Raw genomic sequence first — 24,182 nt, 5'->3', positions numbered from 1 at the left:
GATGCAACTGATGGACTATATGCAATTAGCCGAGATGACCGGCAGAATTCGAGACCAGGGAGAAGAAAGGATGGAAGAAGACTGGAGGAAATTTAAGATTTATTTACAAAAATATTGTAATTTGGCTGAGTGCTGAATTGGATGCCAGTGCAGACAATTGTCTACCATTAAAATTAGATTTAAGGCTGAATTATATGTCAAACCAAATTAAGATTATTAATTAAGATGAGTTAAATGATAATTTGTTTGAAATTAATTTAATAATGATGTAAGTGTATGCGGGAGGTGTGGGGGAGTCCCATGTAACAATTGAGAGATGTTAAATGGACAATGATAAGTGGTGCTTATCTAATATATGCTTTATTTGAAAACTTCAATAAATATATTATAAAAAAAAAAAAAAAAAAAGGACCAGCAAGCCATGTTTAAACACAGTAATGTATACACAATCCTAAAAATAAAAATCTAAAGAGAAAATGTTATATACTGGGTGCCTTGGTCCCAATTTGGAAAGAACGCAGAGTAATTCAAATATACTGATGGAAATGCTACAATCCTAAAATAAATTGGGATAAGGATAATTTCAGCGACATCCTTACATTAACAAATCTTTCAAAACATTACTAGAATTGTATTAGAATTGTGCAGGTAAACAAAGATGAAGAATGCCAATCTCTGGCAACATTTCATTATACTTCTGTGATGTTTCTGTTACTGAATGCCATATATTTACTTTCCATGTACCTAACTGAAATGAAGTACATATCATATTCTGAATCAAATACACCATTACATAGCATGTAATTCTAATTACAGGGCTATGATCCAAATATACCAGCATTTCCTGGCATCAATATTTGCTGCAAAAGAGATCAATGAAAATCCACACCTCTTACCCAATATTACACTGGGCTTCCATATCTATAATAGTTATTTCAGTCCACGAGTGACCTATCAGGCCTCATTGGAACTCTTCTCTACACAGGGCAGATTCATCCCTAACTACAAATGTGATAGGGTGAGCAATCCAGTAGCAGTCATTGGTGGAGCTACTTCCGAGGTCTCTCTCTACATGGCAGATATTCTATGCATCTACAAGATTCCACAGGTAAAACGTGTGCATGGGGCAGATCAGTTTTTGAGATACAATTTGTCACATCCCTTGCATTTAAATGTGGCTTTGCACATTGAAGATAAAATTTGTTTCTAAAGTATCATATTCAACATGCTTTTTGGGATTATTGTGCATGCTATGTTTGGGTGGCGATGTTGTGAAGAAGCTCCAATGCTTCTGCATATAAACTTTTTGATATAGCTGGGAGGAAAAAATCTTTTGCCAATCTACTCTCATCTCCAAAATGAATCATTATCCTGATGTACCTTTGCTAACCCCTTTTATGGAATATAGGATTAACCAGAAGGTATTCTCAATATCCCACTAAGCCATATACATATACTACATAGACATTAGCAGATGTCAATTATTGTGAAATTCAGGTTTTATTTCCTTAAAACAAACAAGGACAGCCAAGACTGAGCCCTCCAAATAATGCAGACCAAAAGTGTCATAATCTCTGATCATTGTCTATGCTCACTAGGACAGATGGGAGGTATCATCCAAAACACTTATTCATTATTGTGTTAAATACCTATGAATTAAACTGACATTATGTGAAATATGCCAGTGAACACTCTGCTGCAATATTCCACGAGGGCACACACTTGGCCAACGTAGCTCTGCCTTTGCAGTTTCAATGTATGTCTCCTCTGTGGTGACTGTTGAAAAGATTTGTTCAAGCCTCTCCAGTACCATTTCCCCTTGCTTAAATAATGTTCTTTTTTCTTTAGTTCATATATGGCTCTGCCCCGGTGATAAATAAGAAAGCAGAGGCTCTTCTGTACCACCAGATGTTTCCAGATGTGGACCGTATGTATACAGGGATTCTCCAGTTATTGCTGCATTTCAGGTGGACGTGGATTGGGGTCCTATCTGGGCATGATGATAATGTAGAGAGGTTTGTACACACTGTGGTTCCCATGTTTGTGCAGAGGGGTATTTGCTTTGATTTCATGTTAAGAATGCCCATTATGACTTTTTCCAATAATATTTTTAAAATGGCGGAAGAGGTGTTTAAAACCTACTGTATTATCCACAACAGCACTGTTAATGCAGTGATCTTTCATGGTGAAATTAATAACATGGTAGTTTTCAGAACATTTCCCAGGTATTCAGAAACTATGGATGAATCAACAAAGGGAAAATGGAAAGTCTGGATTATGACATCCCAGATAGATTTCACATCAGTTCCCCTTCAGAGAACCTGGCGCGTGGACTTTCTTCATGGTAATATATACTTATCTGTTCACTCCCATGAGATAGAAGGATTCCAGAAATTTCTTCAGATAATAAAACCTACCTTGGAAAACAAAGATAACCTTTTCCGGGAGTTTTGGGAAGAAGCATTTCTTTGTTCTTTCAACCCTTCCCTGGTAGATGGAGAGAATACAAAAATCTGCACTGGGGAGGAGAAGCTGGAGAATCTTCCTGCATCAGTTTTTGAAATGACCATGACCGGCCACAGCTACAGCATCTACAATGCAGTCTATACTGTGGCACACGCTTTGCATGCCATGCATTCATTGAGATTCAAACACAGAGCAAGAGTGGGTGAAGGAAGATGGAAGCTTCTGAGGCAGCAACTGTGGAAGGTAATGTCTTCAGCATACTAAGAACTCTAGACCATAAAAGGATCCCTGGTGAATCAGACCTGTTGTTGTTCCTGAGTGGCTCCCCATTTGGTTTGATATAGATGTATATGTCACTTATAATGCCTTTCGTTTAAGGACAGGTCAAAGTGTTGGATTATTATTATTTTCAACCCATAACATTAACATAAGAATAAGCTTTGAATAAGCATGTCAAGTTGACATATTTTGTGCCTTCAAAATCATAATATGAAATTTAATCCTAAATATACCTCCCCAAAGAAATGCAACTGGCGTTCACTTTATTGTCTTTTACACATCATGTTAAGATATTTAGACAGCATGTTTATTCTTTTGATCATTTCAACAAAATGAATTAAACATAGAAGTATGTCACTCAGCTGTTTTTATCTGATTTGGTTGCATCCAGATTTAGTCATGCTAACATTTATGATTATTGAGACTTAACATCAACACGACTTTTTTGCTAGGATCTTTCTTTCTTTCTTTCTTTCTTGATTTTCCATATGCTTTTTTTAAAAGGGCAAACAGCACAAAACAATCCACAGATTTAGAAATGCTTACCTGAGTTAGGTATCTTCTACTCTCCGTCTTAACAGATTGTCCTAGAATCAAGCATGTATAGCTGCTGATGAAAAGACAATATTGCCCTTTCCAGTGCACCATACATAAATTAATATATATATAATATCAAAACATGTTTGGTCTTTGTGTGTCTGAGAATTCTAAGATCCTTTTGTAGTTTCTCCCTAAGGGCAATATTCCATATTTTATCCCACTATGCTTCTAGAGCAAAGTTAGTAGCTGTTTTCTAATGTTGTGTTATATTTCTACTTGCGGACCAGAAGAAAGAATAGCAATTCCTTATACAGTACACTATTATGGTAATCTATAAACAGATTTAATAAATCGCTCATCATACTTTTACATCCTCATGAATTGCTCACATTTCCCCCACCAATTCAGCTCAACTACTTTGTGACCAGCACCTCATTTAACAACAGTGCTGGGGAAAAAGTTTCTTTCAATGAATATGGAGAGATAGAAGCTGTATTTGATATCATCAATTGGGTCACATTCCCAAACCAGTCTTTTCATAGAGTCAAAGTTGGGAAAGTTGAGCCCATGGCTCCCCAAGAAGAAGCGTTCAGTATTCGTGAAAAAGGTCTTGTGTGGCCCAGCAGGTTTAACCAGGTAAGGTCCATTCAAATATTGGGTCTCAGGAGTTTTCCTTCCTTCCTTCCTTCCTTCCTTCCTTCCTTCCTTCCTTTAGTGGAGAAATTGTGAATTGCAGAATTTTAAATACCCATCACCATCCTTGGCTTCATTCAATTCTGTTTATAACCCTCTTGCCATTTCTTCTAGTTGTCAGAGTGGGGGATTGGGAGGGGCCCCACAATTGGAGTAGACTAGGGTCTCTCTTCATCTAAATCCAGCCCTAGGCAGACTGCAGTCTTGGTGTCCTGTCCACAAAAGAGGGTTCTTCAATGGCATATTTCCTGCCTATACAGATCCCGCGCTCTAGTCGGCTCAACTGGAAATTCGAGTGATGATGATTGACTGTGTGCTCCGATCGAGCTTCTGTGTTAATACTGATAAATCTGAAAACCATAAAACTGCCAGCCTGCTGCCTCTTGGTGTGTGTAGGAGACTATAAATCCTGACATTTGTGTCTGTGGGTTAAACCAAAGAGCCTAGGGCTTGCCGATCAGAATGTTGGTGGTTCAAATCCCCGCCCAGGGGTTGAGTTCCCGTTGTTCAGTCTTAGCTCCTTCCAACCTAGTGGTTCGAAACACGAAGTGCAAGTAGATAAATAGGTACCACTCCGGCGGGAAGGTAAACAGTGTTTCTGTGCGCTACTCAGGTTCGCCAGAAGTGGCTTAGTCATGCTGGCCACATGACATGGAAGCTGTCTGCAATAAAGCAAGATGAGCGCCACAACCGCAGAGTCATCCACGACTGGACCTAATGGTCAGGCGTCCCTTTACTTTACCTTTACCTTTACCTTTACCTTTACCTTTACCTTTACCTTTACCTTTACCTTTACTAGTCATTTCCACTGTGTACAGATACTGACATTGTTCTGCTCATCCATGGGTTTGGTGCACACATGGGAACAGATGTGTAGTGGTCTTCTCTGTTGTGACAAGTAGATTATGTCACCCATTCTTTTAACCAAAGATCTTCTTCCTGGAAACCTTTGAAGCTATAGGGATACTTTTGACTTCAAACTTTGTAATTTAGTGTGCACTTATGAAGGATAAAAGGTAAAGGGACCCTGAACCATTAAGTCTAGTTGCGGACGGCTCTGGGGTTGCAGCGCTTATCTCGCTTTACAGGCCGAGAGATAGTAGCCTGGTCATATCTCTAACCCCTAGGCCAATAAGCTTTGAAATGGGGAAGAAAGTGAAGTTATATGTTTCTCAGCATTTCTTCTTCATCTTCCCTCTTCTAACATGCTCATCTAGCTAGATGTGACATAAATAATATGGTGAAGTAAAGTAGCGCAGAAACGACCAACCAAAGGGGGGCGTAACTGTGATAATGAAATGCTGGTCTTTAATAGCTTTCTGGCTCCTGACCTTCATTGGCTGGTCTGTATGAGATAGCTCAGCAGATATCCATAATACAGAAGACTATTGATATGCAAATTTCCAATGGAGAAACCATGATCCTCTTTCATTTCTGGACAGGCACAGCCCCTTTCTCTTTGTAATGACCATTGCCATTTGGGATATCATAAGGCAAAGAAGGAAGGAAAGCCGTTTTGCTGCTATGATTGCCTCCCATGTCCGGAAGGAAAGATTTCCAACCAGACGGGTAAGAGAAATCATGTCTATGGGAAATGCTCAGAATTTAAGGATGACTGGGGCTGCTGATATGGGGGTTTGGAGTACTAATAGGAATCTCAGCTCTCTGGGTGCCAGTCATCATGTAGGAAAAAAAAATCAGAGTTCAAACACTAGGTGGCGATATACAAGCTTGCTTGGAAGAAGCTCTAGGCTTGCAGCAGCAACCCCCCTCAATGAACACATGGTGTGTTAAATGACTATGGAATGGAGACTGATGTGTTGTGGCAGAAAAGAATATATGATAAGAGATGAAGTGGAATGGAAAATACTGAACAGTGGGATTCCAACACTGCAAAACTTTGTTACAGATCTCAGTGCTCTCCTAGTCAACACCATGATTCAATTAACACCATGTTAGAACTAATACCAATCCTAATAATTTATTGAAACTTGGTGGAGGCGGTGATGCTGAGAGATTTGGAGGAATTAAATATCTGCAGATTCTCGTAGGAAATTAACTAAATCGCATTTCTTGGATGAAGGTGCAGATTAGAACACCTGTATTGATTGGATCTGACCCTTCACTTAAATGTGGTTCAGCACAGCAATCTAAATCTAGCATCACATACATTTGAATATGTATTTTAGTAGGAATATCCAGATTAATGCAGAAATAAAAATGGAGGAAATGATGGTTAAAAACACACATTCAGAATTAACATAAAGAGGAAATAGACATTTTCCAGATCCTTTCCAATTGGTAGTATTTGTGAGGTGATACCACTTGGCTTCCAAAGACATGTGTGGCCCATGGAGCATTTCATGAGGAGACTGCAAACTTTCATTTCTGATTTCAGCATAGCAACTTTCATTCTAAGTAGATTTGTCCATTTTGGTACTTCACATAAATGCTGTACAGAAATCTGGCTTCTCTTTTTCAGACATGGATGAATGCTTTCAGTGCCCACAAGATCATTATCCAAGCATGGAAAAAGATTCATGCATTCCAAAAGATATAAGTTTCTTGTCTTATGGAGAACCACTGGGGATGTCTTTGGCCTGTTTTGCTCTCTCTTTTGCTTTCATCACAGGGTTGGTGCTTTGGATTTTCGTTAGGCACCGGGACACTCCCATAGTCAAAGCCAACAACCGCAACCTCTCCTATACTCTCCTCACCTCCCTCTTGTTCTCCTCCCTTTGTGCTTTGCTATTCATCGGTCGACCTGAGAAATTGACGTGTCTCCTTCGACAAACAGCTTTTGGCATCATCTTTTCAGTGGCTGTTTCTTGTGTGTTGGCCAAGACAATCACAGTGGTCCTTGCTTTCATGGTCACCAAACCAGGGTCCAGGATGAGGAAATGGGTGGGGAAACAACAGGCCATTTCCATTGTTCTTTTCTGCTCCCTGATTCAAGCTGTTCTTTGTACTGTGTGGCTGGCAACTTCTCCCCCATTCCCAGATTTAGACATGTACTCAATGAATAAAGAAATTGTTCTGCAATGTAATGAAGGGTCTGTCACCATGTTCTACTGTGTCTTGGGGTTTATGGGCTTGCTGGCCATTGTCAGCTTCTGTGTAGCCTTCCTAGCCAGGAAGTTACCTGACAGCTTTAATGAAGCCAAGTTTATCACCTTCAGCATGCTGGTATTTTGCAGTGTGTGGCTGTCCTTTGTTCCAACTTACTTAAGCACAAAAGGAAAATATATGGTGGCTGTGGAGATCTTCTCCATCTTGGCCTCCAGTGCTGGTTTACTAGCCTGTATATTTTCACCTAAATGTTATATTATTATGGTGAAGCCTGAGTTGAATAGCAAGGAGCAACTCAGAAGGAAGAATTGACAAATTCTTCATCTATGTCATATTTTAATGAAATTCCTTCATCTATGTCATATTTTAATTAGAAATGGGGTCTCTGTTACTTCTGTATTTTTTTATTTCCTCAGCTAAATGCAAATGTAATTTAAACTGTCAGTGCCATATTGGAGTAATCCTTTTAAAATCTGTGATGAAACCATGATTATGCCAGCAAAAATTGCCATATAAGTAATAATAATAATAATAATAATTTTTATTTATAGCCCACCCTCCCCAGCCGAAGCCGGGCTCAGGGCGGCTAACAACAATAAAACAGTACAGAAGTACAGCACAAACAATACTCTAAAATCATTCATTATAAAATTAATTAATTCAAGCCACCGGCAACCATTGGGCCAGAGCTCCGCGAAGATTGCCGAGGGAGGGAATCAGGCTGTGCCCTGGCCAAAGTAATCTCCAGTTTCCCATTATCCCCATCAGAGGTCACCATAAAATTGCCAACTCCATAATACTACTTCTGTAATTGTTGTGAAAATGTGCTATGTGAAATAGATGAGAATTAGGGCATGAACGCTCTTTGAGAAGACAACATGGCTGAACCAACTTGCAGGTGTCAAGCACCTTCTGACTTTTTAATGCCTTGTTTTCTCAGCTACATGTTTGTACTGCTTTTCTTTACCATCAGGACAATAAATAGATATTCTAAATCCTCATATTTTTTGTCTGTTTACTTAGAAAGAAATTAAGGAGAATAATGTGTGTATCTGCATCTTAGATTTAGCTCTTTTCATAAGGAACATTATCCTTTCCATCCTCTTTAATGCAACAAACTGTATTGTTGAGTTGTCCCATTCTCCCTTGCTGTTTCATTAAATCCCAGTAATAAAGATATTAATTGATAGAATGAAATTTTGCCATAACTTCAAACAACCACAATAAATGCTGAGTCTCCTGCTTTAGATGAAAACTGAAGCACATTTCAAGCATACTTTCACATGACTTGCAGATGGAATTTTAATGTAATCAAAATTGAGATGTATAGTGTCCTACATCTTTCACCCCCTTTTTATGAATTCTAAACCCTTGTATGGAGAGCCGAGTAAAATGTTTAGACAAAATGTATTGCGGCAGTAAATCCCAATACTGAGCGATATCCACCAAGATTGTCTAGATGTCACTATGCAGATTGCAGTCTCTCATTACTCTCAAAGGTAACAACTATTCTCTTTGCTTTGGTGATGCTTTTAACACTCCCATGTCATGAAGACTAATGAGATACACATGCAGCCTAATCCTGCTGACAAGCACATTGTATCTAGCAAGCCTCTTGTGTTATTCTGCATATTCACTACTAGTACAGTTCGAGATATTGTTGTTAGCATATGAAGGTAAAACCCTTAGCGACTTGAAAGCCAAGCACTTAAAGGAGTACCACTCCCTTTCTGAATCTGTTAAGAATGGAAGATCTCTTTCTTGTTTTCCCACTGCTGGAGGAAGGTCATTCTGAGGTGATGTGCGACAGGTCTTTCTCAGAATTGCAAACTAGATTGGGAATATCAATGCCTCCAAGCACTACTGGAATGATCATTGTTGATAGTTTGTTATTAAAATTACCCCTTTACCTAGCCCTTTGCAGATTTTCAACAATGATCTATTTTGACATAATGGACGTATGATTTCAGCACAGGCAAGATGGAAAGGAATGGACAATACATCCCTACTCAGTTGTTTCTCAGTGACCACTGAAATTTGCATATGTATATTTATGAACTGACTTAATTTTCAGCTTTCATGACACCAGCAAATACAGTGAGTTGGACTAGAGGCAACTTCTGCTGAGATGTGATAAATATGTTTTCTTCTGCAATGTCTCATAGAAACAGAAAGAGAAGATTAGCTACCTTGTAATTCTCCAATTACTAAGGATTACTCTACTTCTTAAGCCCCAAGGGAACTGTGGTAACCACCTACGAAACAACAAGGCTGGATGTGATTTTTAATACTCCCAGTATCACTTCAAGCTGGGGCTGGAGACAATCACACTGGGTCAGTCTGATCACTGAGACATAGCTGGAGACATAGATCAACTGAGAGCCATTTAAGTCAGGATTCAGAGAAGGATAATGTGTTGGCAGGTGTACTGGTGGGCAGAAAGAATTTTTTTATGCAAGTTAGTAGCATTTCTAGTGTTGGTAGTAGTTTTTTTGCCACAGGTGGTGTCTAAGATTCCTGACATCAGCTGCAGCCACCGTGACCCTCTTCCTATTCTTCACAAGTATTACCAGCCAGGAGACCAAATCATTGCTGGCATTATGTCTTATATATACAGATTTTCCAGTTCAATTGAATTTAAAGAATGTCCCTCTAATGATATATTTGAAGAACCAGTGTAAGTTATCTTAGATTTAAAAAAAATGCACAGCATACATTTGCCTCAATTTTCCCCCCTGTCTGTCAAATGGTAGCTCCAGTGGATGGGAGAAGATTAATTACATATTAATGTTTTATGTTTAATATATATTTTCCATTTAAACTGAATGCCATCTTTCCCCTTGCCATATGCAACATGTTTTATTTGCTTTTGGGCAAGGATGTCTTTTGACTTCCTTGGGTTACCTGAGATTATAAATTCTTGCAGCTGATCATGGCTAACCCATTGCACATAATGTGGTAAGTTGGAAGAGGTGGAGATCTTCTTTGGTAAGCTACCTAAATTTCTTCCTTTGAATTAAAACTCCTATTCCTCATAAACCCCACATCTACAATTTATTTACAGAGGGATAGCATACTTCCAGAACAATAACAGGGCTATTAGTTTTGTCTTTTCAGCAACTGCTTGTCGTTGTGAAACGTCACTGGGCATGTAAGCTCTGACTGAGCTGTCCCAGCCTGTAACCCCTTCCCTTTCATCTAACTAATACCTGCACTTTGTGTGTACATGTGTGAGATAAAGAGAGCAGGAGAGAGAGAGAGAGAGAGAGAGAGAGAGAGAGAGAGAAACACATACACGGCCAAACAAATATTACTCTATGCATCTTATGAAGTCGATGAAATTTATGCAGATGATGTTGGACTCCAACTCCCATCAACCCCAGCCAGCATGGCCAATGGTTTGGTAAGTTATAGTCCAACAACAGGGCAGCAGGTTGGGTGTCCCTGAGCCACAGATTGAAAGTTCATGGTCTAAAAACATGGTTTTTATATGGTTCCATATAAGCTTACTTGTATCCGAGGAAGCTCCCTTAGATCTCCTCCAAACATGTTAATTGCAGGAAATTCCATCCAATCTATTATCTTCTACTGACCTGCAGCTAATCTTTTTTTAAAAAAACAACAAAAACAATACACCATATTGTGTGTTTGTTTGTGTGTGTGTCTGTAAGGAAGAAAGTGAGAGTGAGAGTGAGAGTGAGAGATTTGACCCATCCTTTTGATGCCACATATGCCTAGCTTTGATGTATTAAAGCAGAAAAGATGCAAAAATATCAAGGACCAGCAAGCCATGAAAAACTGTTTAAACACAGTAATGTATACACAATCCTAAAAATAAAAATCTAAAGAGAAAATGTTACATACTTGATGCCTTGGTCCCACTTTGGAAAGAACGCAGGGTAATTCAAATCCTTATACAATGGTAGTAGAAGAAGAAGAGTTTGGATTTGATATCCCGCCTTTCACTCCCCTTCAGGAGTCTCAAAGCGGCTAACATTCTCCTTTCCCTTCCTCCTCCACAACAAACACTCTGTGAGGTGAGTGGGGCTGAGAGACTTCACAGAAGTGTGACTGGCCCAAGGTCACCCAGCAGCTGTATGTGGAGGAGCGGAGACGCGAACCCGGTTCCCCAGATTAGGAGACTACCGCTCTTAACCACTACACCACACTGGCTCCCTCGGGTTAAGCACTTAATTCATTCCGGAGGTCCGTACTTAACCTGAAACTGTTCTTAACCTGAAGACCACTTTAGCTAATGGGGACTCCTACTTCTGCTGTGCCGCCAGAGCACAATTTCTGTTCTCATCCTGAAGCAAAGTTATTAACCTGAAGCACTATTTCTGGGTTAGCGGAGTCTGTAACCTGAAGCGTATGTAACCTGAAGCGTATGTAACCTGAGGTACCACTGTATTAACAAATCTTTCAAAACAGTACAAGAATTGTATTAGAATTGTGCAGGTAAACAAAGATGAAGAATGCCAATCTCTGGCAACATTTCATTATACTTCTGTGATGTTTCTGTTACTGAATGCCATATATTTACTTTCCATGTACCTAACTGAAATGAAGTACACATCATATTCAGAATCAAATACATCATGACACAGCATGTAACTCTAATTACAGGGCTATGATCCAAATATACCAGCATTTCCTGGCATCAATATTTGCTGCAAAAGAGATCAATGAAAATCCACACCTCTTACCCAATATTACACTGGGCTTCCATATCTATAATAGTTATTTCAGTCCACGAGTGACCTATCAGGCCTCATTGGAACTCTTCTCTACACAGGGCAGATTCATCCCTAACTACAAATGTGATAGGGTGAGCAATCCAGTAGCAGTCATTGGTGGAGCTACTTCCGAGGTCTCTCTCTACATGGCAGATATTCTATGCATCTACAAGATTCCACAGGTAAAACGTGTGCATGGGGCAGATCAGTTTTTGAGACACAATTTGTCACATCTCTTGCCTTTAAATGTGGCTTTGCACATTGAAGATAAAATTTGTTTCCAAAGTATCATATTCCACATGCTTTTTTGGGATTATTGTGCATGCTATCTTTGGGTGGCGATGTTGTGAAGAAGCTCCAATGCTTCGACATATAAACTTGTTGAAATATCTGGGAGGAAAAAAATCTCTTGCTAATCTACTCTCATCTCCAAAATGAATCATTATCCTGATGTACCTTTGCTAACCCCTTTTATGGAATATAGGATTAACCAGAAGGTGTCCTCAAAGTATGATATATATGTAAGTTATGAACAATATCCCACTAAGTCATATATATATACTACATAGACACTAACAGATGTCAATTATTTTTAAATTCAGGTTTTATTTCCTTAGAACAAATAAGGACAGCCAAGACTGAGCCCTCCTAATAATGCAGACCGCAAATGTCATAATCCCTGATCATTGTCTATGCTCACTAGGACTGATGGGAGGTATCATCCAAAACACTTAATCATTGTTGTGTTAAATACCTATGAATTAAACTGACATTATGTGAAATATGCCAGTGAACACTCCGCTGCAATATTCCACGAGGGCACGCACTTGGCCAACGTAGCTCTGCCTTTGCAGTTTCAATGCATTTCTCCTCTGTGGTGACTGTTGAAAAGATTTGTTCAAGCCTCTTCAATACCATTTCCCCTTGCTTAAATAATTTTCTTTTTTCTTTAGTTCATATATGGCTCTGCCCCGGTGATAAATAAGAAAGCAGAAGCGGTTCTATACCACCAGATGTTTCCAGATGTGGACCATATGTATAAAGGGATTCTGCAGTTATTGCTGCATTTCAGGTGGACGTGGATTGGGGTCCTATCTGGGCATGGTGATAATGTAGAGAGGTTTGTACACACTGTGGTTCCCATGTTTGTCCAGAGGGGTATTTGCTTTGATTTCATGTTAAGAATACCCATTATGACTTTTTCCAATAATGTTCCTGATATGGCAGAAGAGGCATTTAAAACATACTATCTTATCCTCAACAGCACTGTTAATGCAGTGATCTTTCATGGTGAAATTGGTAACATGGTAGTTTTGAGACCTTTTCCCAGGTATTCAGAAACTATGGATGAATCAACAAAGGGAAAATGGAAAGTTTGGATTATGACATCCCAGATAGATTTCACATCAGTTCCCCTTCAGAGAACCTGGCGCGTGGACTTTCTTCATGGTAATATATACTTATCTGTTCACTCCCATGAGATAGAAGGTTTCCAGAAATTTCTTCAGATAATAAAACCTACCTTGGAAAACAAAGATAACCTTTTCCGAGAGTTTTGGGAAGAAGCATTTCTTTGTTCTTTCAACCCTTCCCTGGTAGATGGAGAGAATACAAAAATCTGCACTGGGGAGGAGAAGCTGGAGAATCTTCCCGCATCAGTTTTTGAAATGACCATGACCGGCCACAGCTACAGCATCTACAATGCAGTCTATACTGTGGCACACGCTTTGCATACCATGCATTCATTGAGATTCAAACACAGAGCAAGAGTGGGTGAAGGAAGATGGAAGCTTCTGAGTCAGCAACTGTGGAAGGTAATGTCTTCAGCATACTAAGAACTTTAGACCATAAAAGGATCCCTGGTGAATCAGACCTGTTGTTATTCCTGAGTGGCTCCCCATTTGGTTTGATATAGATGTATATGTCACTCATAATGCCTTTCGTTTAATGACTGGTCAAAGTGTTGGATTATTATTATTATTATTTCCAACCCATAACATTAACATAAGAATACGCTTTGAATAAGCATGTCAAGTTGACACATTTTGTGCTTACAATGTCATAATTTGAAATTTAATCCTAAATATACCTCCCCAAAGAAATGCAACTGGCGTTCACTTTATTGTCTTTTACACATCATGTTAAGATATTTAGACAGCATGTTTATTCTTTTGAGCCTTTCAACAGAATGAATTAAACATAGAAGTATGTCACTCAGCTGTTTTTATCTGATTTGGTTGCATGCAGATTTAGTCATGCTAACATTTATGATTATTGAGACTTAACATCAACACGACTTTTTTGCTAGGATCTTTCTTTCTTTCTTTCTTTCTTTCTTTCTTTCTTTCTTTCTTTCTTTCTTGATTTTCCATATGCTTTTTTTAAAAGGGCAAACAGCACAAAACAATCCACAGATTTAGAAATGCTTACCTGAGTTAGGTATCTTCTACTCTCCATCTTAACAGATTGTCTTAGAATCAAGCATGTATAGCTGCTGATGAAAAGACAATATTGCCCTTTCCAGTGCACCATACATAAATTAATATATATAATATCAAAACATGTTTGGTCTTTGTGTGTCTGAGAATTCTAAGATCCTTTTGTGGTTTCTCCCTAAGGGCAATATTCCATATTTTATCCCACTATGCTTCTAGAGCAAAGTTAGTAGCTGTTTTCTAATGTTGTGTTATATTTCTAGTTGCAGACCAGAAATAGCAATTCCTTATACAGTACACTATTATGGTAATCTATAAACAGATTTAATAAATCGCTCATCATACTTTTACATCCTCATGAATTGCTCACATTTCCCCCACCAATTCAGCTCAACTACTTTGTGACCAGCACCTCATTTAACAACAGTGCTGGGGAAAAAGTTTCTTTCAATGAATATGGAGAGATAGAGGCTGTATTTGATATCATCAATTGGGTCACATTCCCAAACCAATCTTTTCATAGAGTCAAAGTTGGGAAAGTTGAGCCCATGGCTCCCCAAGAAGAAGCATTCAGTATTCGTGAAAAAGACCTTGTGTGGCCTAGCAGGTTTAACCAGGTAAGGTCCATTCAAATATTGGGTCTCATGAGTTTTCCTTCCCAGAGTCGAAGTGAAGACTGGGAGCTAGGGGGAGGGGAGACAGAAAGGGATGAAGGCTTGTTTCCCTTACAGTCAGAGGGGGAACCGAGCCCTCTTCCCCTAGAATGCCTCTCGTTAATTTGCAGGAAGAACAGACATAGCTCTCCAACACACTCTCAGGGGGAGAGGGGGATGTTGGACAGTCTACACTGGAATCCCCTCGCTCTTGTAGGTGGGGCAGACTCAGTGCCGGATTTATGTATAGGCTAAGTAGGCTGAAGCCTAGGGCCTCTAAATCTAGGGGGCCTCCCCAGCCCACCTGCCCGTCAGCGGGCAGTGTCCCCTCTCCCAAAATTGCAAACCCGCGATTTCATGCAAGGGCAGGGCAACTAGGGGCCAACAACTATTAGACGTGGGGGCCAATTTGAAACTCTAGGGCCCACCTTGGGGAAAAAAATGTGGGGGCCTGGTTCACAGCCAAAGTCTGCAGAATCTTAGAGATATAAATCTGTGTGCTAGGTCACTTTCACAAGATCAGCAAAGCTCTTTAGAAATCAGACCTGTTATTGAGTTCTTCTGCAAGTTTGTACAGTTCACTTCTGGATTTTTTAAAGAGTTTGATGAGCTTGAGAAACAAGCAAAAGCCACCTTGCCAAATGCTGACTTCAAAACAAGGAGACAAAGAGTGAGGTAGCGACAAAGAAATGACAGAAGTGCACCTGATGCCTTAGATGCACTTTCTTCAAGAGATAAGTTTAGGATAAAACCCTCTATTCCTATATTAGATGCACTTGAAGCCAATTTAAAAAAAGTACTGTGTGCAGGATGTTGCACAATTGTTTTTTGATTCTTGCTATTCTGATAGCATCTAAGCAAGAAACTCATCAAGGTGTTGAACTGTTGATGGAAGCATACCCAGAATATATTGACTTGAAACTTATGGATGTACTTTTCCACTTTCACCTGAACATGAGACAAAGCCATAGGCTTACAGCAGATCCCTCTCTGTCTCATACAGACCTTTATCAAATTATATACAAGGGGGGAAAATCAGATGGCCTTTCCTAACATCGAAGCAATTTTGGGGCTATTTCTTAGCTTTCTGGTCACTAACTGCTCAGGAGAGAGGAGTTTTTCAAGACTCAAAAGAATTAAAAATGAATTAAGGGCCATGATGTCTTAAGAGAGGTTGTCCACACTGAGCATTCTGTACATTGAAAGTGACAGACAAACAATTTTTGATGAAGTTTTCTGATGTCCTCTAGTGGAGAAATTGTGAATTGCAGATTAACCAAAGGGGGCTGTAACTGTGATAATGAAATGTTGGTCTTTAATAGCTTTCTGGCTCCTGACCTCCATTGGCTGGCCTGTATGAGATAGCTCAGCAGATTTCCATAATACAGAACACTATTGATATGCAATTTTCCAAAGGAGAAACCATGATCCTCTTTCATTTCTGGACAGGCACAGCCCCTTTCTCTTTGTAATGACCATTGCCATTTGGGACATCATAAGGCAAAGAAGGAAGGAAAGCCATTTTGCTGCTATGATTGCCTCCCATGTCCGGAAGGAAAGATTTCCAACCAGACAGGTAAGAGAAATCATGTTCGTGGGAAATGCTCAGAATTTAAGGATGACTGGGGCTGCTGATATGGGGGTTTGGAGTACTAATAGGAATCTCAGCTCTCTGGGTGCCAGTCATCATGTAGGAAAAAAAAATCAGAGTTCAAACACTAGGTGGCGATATACAAGCTTGCTTGGAAGAAGCTCTAGGCTTGCAGCAGCAACCCCCCTCAATGAACACATGGTGTGTTAAATGACTATGGAATGGAGACTGATGTGTTGTGGCAGAAATGAATATATGATAAGAGATGAAGTGGAATGAAAAATACTGAACAGTGGGATTCCAACACTGCAAAATTTTGTTACAGATCTCAGTGCTCTCCTAGTCAACACCATGATTCAATTAACACCATATTAGAACTAATACCAATCCTAATAATTTATTGAAACTTGGTGGAGGCGGTGATGCTGAGAGATTTGGAGGAATTAAATATCTGCAGATTCTGGTAGGAAATTAACTAAATCACATTTCTTGGATGAAGGTGCAGATTAGAACACCTGTATTGATTGCATACGACCCTTCACTTAAATGTGGTTCAGCACAGTTGTCAGCAATCTAAATCTAGCATCGCTTACATTTAAATATGTATTATAGTTGGAATATCCAGATTAATGCAGAAATAAAAATGGGGAAAATGATTGTTAAAATACACATTCAGAATTAACATAAAGAGGAAATAGACATGTTCCAGATCCTTTTAAATTGGTAATACCTGTAAAGTGATACTACTGGGCTTCCAAAGACATGTGTGGCCCAGATCTTTTCAATTTGGTAGTACAGTAGGACTTTGGGTTACATACACTTCAGGTTACATATGTTTCAGGTTACAGACTCCACCAATCCAGAAATAGTACCTCGGGTTAAGAACTTTGCTTCAGGATGAGAACAGAAATCGCGCGTTGGCAGTGGGAGGCTCCATTAGATAAAGTGGTACCTCAGGTTAAAAACAGTTTCAGGTTAAGAACAGACCTCCATAACGAATTAAATACGTAACCAGAGGTACCACTGTATTTGTGAGGTGATACCACTTGGCTTCCAAAGACGTGTGGCCCATGGAGCATTGCATGAGGAGACTGCAAACTTGCATTTCTGATTTCAGCATAGCAACTTTCATTCTAAGTAAATTTGTCCATTTTGGTACTTCACATAAATGCTGTACAGAAATCTGGCTTCTCCTTTTCAGACATGGATGAATGCTTTCAGTGCCCACAAGATCATTACCCAAACGTGGAAAAGGATTCATGCATTCCAAAAGATATAAGTTTCTTGTCTTATGGAGAACCACTGGGGATCAGTTTGGCCTGTTTTGCTCTCTCTTTTGCTTTCATCACAGGGTTGGTGCTTTGGATTTTCGTTAGGCACCGGGACACTCCCATAGTCAAAGCCAACAACCGCAACCTCTCCTACACTCTCCTCACCTCCCTCTTGTTCTCCTTCCTTTGTGCTTTGCTATTCATTGGTCGACCTAAGAAAGTGACATGTCTCCTTCGACAAACAGCTTTTGGCATCATCTTTTCAGTGGCAGTTTCTTGTGTGTTGTCTAAGACAATCACTGTGATCCTTGCTTTCATGGTCACCAAACCAGGGTCCAGCATGAGGAAATGGGTGGGGAAACAGCAGGCCATTTCCATTGTCCTCTCCTGCTCCTTGATTCAAGCTGCTCTTTGTACCGTGTGGCTGGCAACTTCTCCCCCATTCCCAGATTTAGACATGTACTCAATGAATAAAGAAATTGTTCTGCAATGTAATGAAGGGTCAGTCACCATGTTCTACTGTGTCTTGGGGTTTATGGGCTTGCTGGCCATTGTCAGCTTCTGTGTAGCCTTCCTAGCCAGGAAGTTACCTGACAGTTTTAATGAAGCCAAGTTTATCACCTTCAGCATGTTGGTTTTTTGCAGTGTGTGGCTTTCATTTGTTCCAACCTATCTGAGCACCAAAGGAAAATTCATGGTGGCTGTGGAGATCTTCTCCATCTTGGTCTCCAGTGCTGGGTTACTGGGTTGCATCTTTTCCCCAAAATGTTATATTATAGTCCTGAGGCCAGAACTGAACAACAGGGAGCAGCTAAAAAGAACAAATTAATGATGCTCCTGATATTCTGGGACCCACATCCCCCATGTGAAAGCAACGTGACGTCTCCTAGAAATAAGTAACTTGTTTGGCTGTCCTTGGCTGTCATTTATTCCAACATATCTGAACAAAAAAAGGAAAATATATGGTGCCTGTGGAGATGTTCTTCATCTTGGCCACCAGTGCTGTGTTACTGGACTGTATAGTTTCTCCAGAATGTAATATTATTGTAGTAAATATTGTATAGAATTGAGTAGAAATTGAGTAGAAATGAGTTGAATAGCAAGGAGCAACTCAGAAGGAAGAAATGACAAATTCTGGGTCCTTCATCCATGTCATATTTTAATTTTAAATGAAGTTCATGTAATTTTTGTGTTTTTCATTTCCATAGCTGTTGGGTTGGAATAACGACAGACGAGTAGCAAGTGTCATCTGGGAGGCATCTCTCGAGCAAGTCTCGGGGAGTCCCTTTTATTGAATATTACAGCATTGCTACACATGTGCTTATTGCTGATTGGTCAACACAAGTACAAAGCAAAAGTTACATATAGGCATTAATCACTAACAGATTAAAGGCTGGGAAAGGGAGCACAGAACTAGACAGGCATGAAAACCTCCTAATTGAATTAATAACTAGTGATTGATATAACAAGGTTAAACAATTACACTCCAATAGATGTGGTCAACTATGCATTAAGAACAGGTCAGAGTGTGTCAGAGTGTAATATTGTTATGAACTCAATGTGAACTGAACATTCTGGGATGATGAGGGAATGTCTCAGTATTGGAACGGTGTGTGTAGCATCATGTGCAGAAGCAAAGCTTGGAAGCAAAGCTCCCATCATGCCACAGTCATGTGCAGCAGAAGCAAAGCTTCCCTTCACACAGCTAAATTCAAATGTAATTTATATTGTCAGTGCCATATTGGAGTAATTGTTTTAAAATCTGTGATATATTACTGTTCAATTCTCCTCACAAAATGAAATGCAAAGTGAGGAGGTGTACATCTCTTAAAAAGGGTGTTCCAGGGTGTGGCGGCATGGGCTGAGGCCAGGAGGGACACACCTATTTCATGCCTCTTGCTTAGTTACATGCATTGGCAAACTCAGCAAAAACTGTCATGTAAGTAGACTCCAGTTCCCCATTATCCTCAGAGGTCACCATAAAATTGCCAGCTCCATAATATTACTTTTGTAATTGCTGTGAAAATGTGCTATGTGAAATAGATGAGAATTATGGCATGAACGCTCTTTGAGAAGACAACATGGCTGAACCAACTTGCAGTGGTCAAGCACCCTCTGACTTTTTAATGCCTTGTTTTCTCAGCCACATGTTTGTACTGCTTTTCTTTACCATCAGGACAATGAATAGATATTCTAAATCCTCATCTTTTTTGTCTGCTTACTTGGAAAGAAAGTGAACAGAATAATGTGTGTATCTGCATCTTAGATTTAGCCCTTTTCATAAGGAGCATTATCCTTTCCATCCTCTTTAATGCAACAAACTGTATTGTTGAGTTGCCCCATTCTCCCTTGCTGTTTAATTAAATCCCAGTAATAAAGATATTAATTGATAGAATGAAATTTGGCCATAACCTTGAAGAACGAGACTAAAAGCTTAGTCATGCAGGTGGAATTTTAATATAATCAAAATAGAAATGTATAGTGTCCAACATCTTTCACACCCTTTTTATGAATTCTTAACCCCTGAACTGAGAGCCAAGTAAAATGTTTAGACAAAATGTATTGTGGCTGGAAATTCCAATAGTGAGTGATATCCACCAAGATCATCTATGCAGATTGCAGTCTCCCATTACTCTCAAAGGTAACAACTATACTCTTTCCTTTGGTGATGCTTTTCACACTCCCATTCCATGAAGACCAATGAGATATACATTCAGCCTAATTCTGCTGACAAGCACATGGTATCTAGCAAGACTCTTGTGTTATTCTTTCAACAACCTGTGCAAATAATTGGGATTAATTCTCATGCTTGCATGGGTAAGTCTGATGATAAGATCATCAGCAAAATCTCTCATAACATCCTCATTTACAGCTTGATGCTCTTATTACTAAGTAAATTGTCCTCATCTCTGCAGCTACATGCTTCCTGGTCAAGGCCTTGTATTCTTCTTTCAGCATATTGATACCTTGCCACAACAATCCATATTATTGCCTTGCCAAAATAATCTATCATTTGGTAACCTTCCAGTTGGATGACTGGAGTGCACTGTTTCAGAGTTTTTGAAGACAGTCCAGAAACTTCAGCTAGTGCCCCATGTTACTGGGAACCAATTTTGAAGAACTTGTTCTGACTTCATCTGCACAACTTGAACAGACTGCATATACACTACCCATACAATTCAATATATTGATGTAAGCATATTAAGGTTAAACCCTTAGCCACTTGAAAGCCAAACACTTAAGGGAGAACCACTCCCTTTACAAATCTGTTAAGATTGGAAGATGCCTTTTTTGCTTTCCCACTGTTGGAGGAAGTTCATTCCAAGGTGATGTTGGACATGTCTTTCTCAGAGTTGCAAACTAGTTTGTGAATATCAATGCTTCACCTCCCCCCCAGCACTACTGGAATGATTAATTGTTATTTTTTGTTATTGAAATTACCGTTTTACCTAGCGCTTTGCAGAATTTCAAAAATAATCTAGATTCTGGTAGGTAGCCGTGTTGGTCTGACACAGAAGAAATATGTAATATATATGTATAAAGGTAAAGGGACCCCTGACCATTAATTAGGTCCAGTCGTGACCGACTCTGGGGTTGCGGCACTCATCTTGCTTTACTGGCCGAGGAGCCAGCGTTTGTCCGCAGACAGCTTCCGGGTCATGTGGCCAGCATGACTAAGCCACTTCTGGCGAACCAGAGCAGCGCACGGAAACACCGTTTACCTTCCCGCTGGAGCGGTACCTATTTATCTACTTGAACTTTGACGTGCTTTCAAACTGCTAGGTTGGCAGGAGCAGGGACCGAGCAACGGGAGCTCACCCCGTCGCGGGGATTCGAACCGCCGATCTTCATATCAGCAAGCCCTAGGCTCTGTGGTTTAACCCACAGTGCCACCCGCGTCCCAATTTATTTATGTGTGTGTGTGTGTGTGTGTGTGTGTGTATGTATATGTATATATGTATGTATGTGTGTGTATATATATATATATATATATATATATATATATATATATATATCTATATCTGAAGAAGTGTGCATGCACACAAAAGCTCATACCAAGAACAAACTTAGTTGGTCTTTAAGGTGCTACTGAACAATGATGTATTTTGACATAATGGACGTATGATTTCAGCACAGGCAAGACTGAAAGAAATAGACAATCCATCCCTACTCAGTTGTTTCTCAGTGACCACTGAAATTTGCATATGTATATTTGTGAATTGACTTAATTTGCAACTTTCATGACACCAACAAATACAGTGAGTTGGACTAGAGGCGACTTCTGCTGAGATGTGATAAATATGTTTTCTTCTGCAATGTCTCATAGAAACAGAAAAAGAAGATTAGCTACCTTGTAATTATTCAATTAGTAAAGATTACTCTACTTCTTAAGTCCCAAGGGAACTGTGGTAACCACCTACGAAACAACAAGGCTGGATGTGATTTTTAATACTCCCAGTATCACTTCAAGCTGGGGCTGGAGACAATCACACTGGGTCAGTCTGATCACTGAGACATAGCTGGAGACATAGATCAACTGAGAGCCATTGAAGTCAGGATTCAGAGAAGGATAATGTGTTGGCAGGTGTACTGGTGGGCAGACAGAATTTTTTTATGCAAGTTAGTAGCATTTCTAGTGTTGGTAGTAGTTTTTTTGCCACAGGTGGTGTCCAAGATTCCTGACATCAGCTGCAGCCGCCGTGACCCTCTTCCTATTCTTCACAAGTATTACCAGCCAGGAGACCAAATCATTGCTGGCATTATGTCTCATCTATACAGATTTTCCAAAGTTATAAAATTTAAGGAATGTCCCTCTAATGACATATTTGAAGAACCCATGTAAGTTTTCTTAGATTAAAAAAATGCATAGCATACATTTGCCTCAATTCTTTTCTATCTATCAAATGGTAGCTCTAGTGGATGGGAGAAGATTAATTACCGTATTTTTTGCCCTATAGGACGCACTTTTCCCCCTCCAAAAATGAAGGGGAAATGTGTGTGCGTCCTATGGGGCGAATGCAGGCTTTCGCTGAAGCCTGGAGAGCGAGAGGGGTCTGTGCGCAACGACCCCTCTCGCTCTCCAGGCTTCGCGGACCTCTCCGCAAGCAGCAGGAGCCAGCGCTGGGCTCCCATGGCTTGCAGAGAGCTGCCTGCATGCTGAAGCCTGCGCGCGCTGAGCTCAACGCATCCAGGCTTCGCGGACCTCTCCGCAAGCAACGGGAGTGCTCCCGCTGCTTGCGGAGAGTTGCCTGCATGCTGAAGCCTGCACGCGCCGAGCTCAGCGTGTCCAGGCTTCGTGGACCCCTCCGCAAGCAGCGGGAGCGCTCCCGCTGCTTGCGGAAAGTTGCTTGTATGCTGAAGCCTGCGCTCGCTGAGCTCAGCACGTCCAGGCTTCGCGGACCTCTCCGCAAGCAGCGGGAGCCCGGCGCTGGGCTCCCACGGCTTGCAGAGAGCTGCCTGTTTGGGGGCTGGGGTCGGGGGAATCTCGGGCTTCCCCCGCCCCAGCCCCGCGCCTGGGGGGAAAATAATTTTTTTCCCTTTATTTCCCCCCCAAAAAAACTAGGTGCGCCTTATGGGACGGTGCGTCCTATAGGGCGAAAAATACGGTACATATTAATGTTTTATGTTTAATATATTTGCTTCAATTCTTTTCTGTGCATCTATTGATAGCTCTAGTGGATGGGTGTCAGGGCTGGAAGCTGCTCTCTTCACAATAAACCATGGCAGACCGCTGATGGTTTTATAGTCTTTATTTACAACTATATTCAGAAGGCATAATGATTAATCCATTAATCCGAGTCACTCCGTTATAGCCAACGGCTATAGCCAACGGCTTCTTCTTCCTCCTCCTCCAGCACCTAAAGTGCAGGAACTTAGAGCCCTGCCTCTGACCCTGTCTTTTGTCCTTGCGTCATCGTAAATCTTCTGTCCCCATCCTATTCAGAGGTTAACCCTTGCGGTGCCTGTAAGTCAGCCTGTTCACCCCCCACCTCTTCCTGGTTCTCGGGTCCTGTTCTCGGGAATTGACGCTGCCTCACTGGACTCTTCTCCCTCCTCTTCCACATACATGTATTCCTCTTCTGCTCCTGTCTCTAAGCGCCCATGCTCAGCTACGTCTGGGGACTCGGAGCGTCCTGGTTCTGCCCTGATAAGGGGAGAAGATTAATTACATATTAATGGATTATGTTTAATAAATTTGCTTCAATTCTTTTCTGTCCATCTGTCCATCAATTGATAGCTCTGGTGCAGGGATGTCCAGCAGGTCAATCGCGATCTACTGGTAGATCCCCAGGAGGTTTTGGTAGATCGCGGTCGATCGCGGGGTCCCTTTCCTTAGCATTGTTAAAATTGAATCCAGCCCCACCCCTCGCCCCGCCCTCCATTGTTGCATAATCTGCAGAATGGAAAATGGAGTTTACGCAGTGAGGCTGTTTGTTTCCCCAGTGATT

At 40.5% G+C, this 24,182-nt stretch overlaps 1 protein-coding gene across 1 annotated transcript; it reads left to right on the top strand.

Annotated features, from left to right (window-relative positions):
- Positions 1 to 820: 820 nt before the first annotated feature.
- LOC310748537 (vomeronasal type-2 receptor 26-like) lies at positions 821 to 18,562 on the top strand (the record flags this gene model as incomplete). Its single annotated transcript, XM_083584368.1, has 8 exons — positions 821 to 1,108; positions 1,849 to 1,927; positions 2,495 to 2,709; positions 3,694 to 3,921; positions 11,843 to 11,965; positions 14,608 to 14,835; positions 16,321 to 16,447; positions 17,664 to 18,562. The coding sequence occupies 8 exons, from the start codon at positions 821 to 823 to the stop codon at positions 18,560 to 18,562; spliced, it is 2,187 nt and encodes a 728-aa protein (XP_083440494.1).
- Between the last annotated feature and the right edge of the window lie 5,620 nt (positions 18,563 to 24,182).

The sequence above is a fragment of the Podarcis filfolensis genome (genome assembly GCF_964270895.1).
Source record: "Podarcis filfolensis genome assembly, chromosome: 13".
NCBI classification, from domain to species: Eukaryota; Metazoa; Chordata; class Lepidosauria; order Squamata; family Lacertidae; genus Podarcis; species Podarcis filfolensis.
This window is presented reverse-complemented; position numbering and strand designations above follow the sequence as displayed.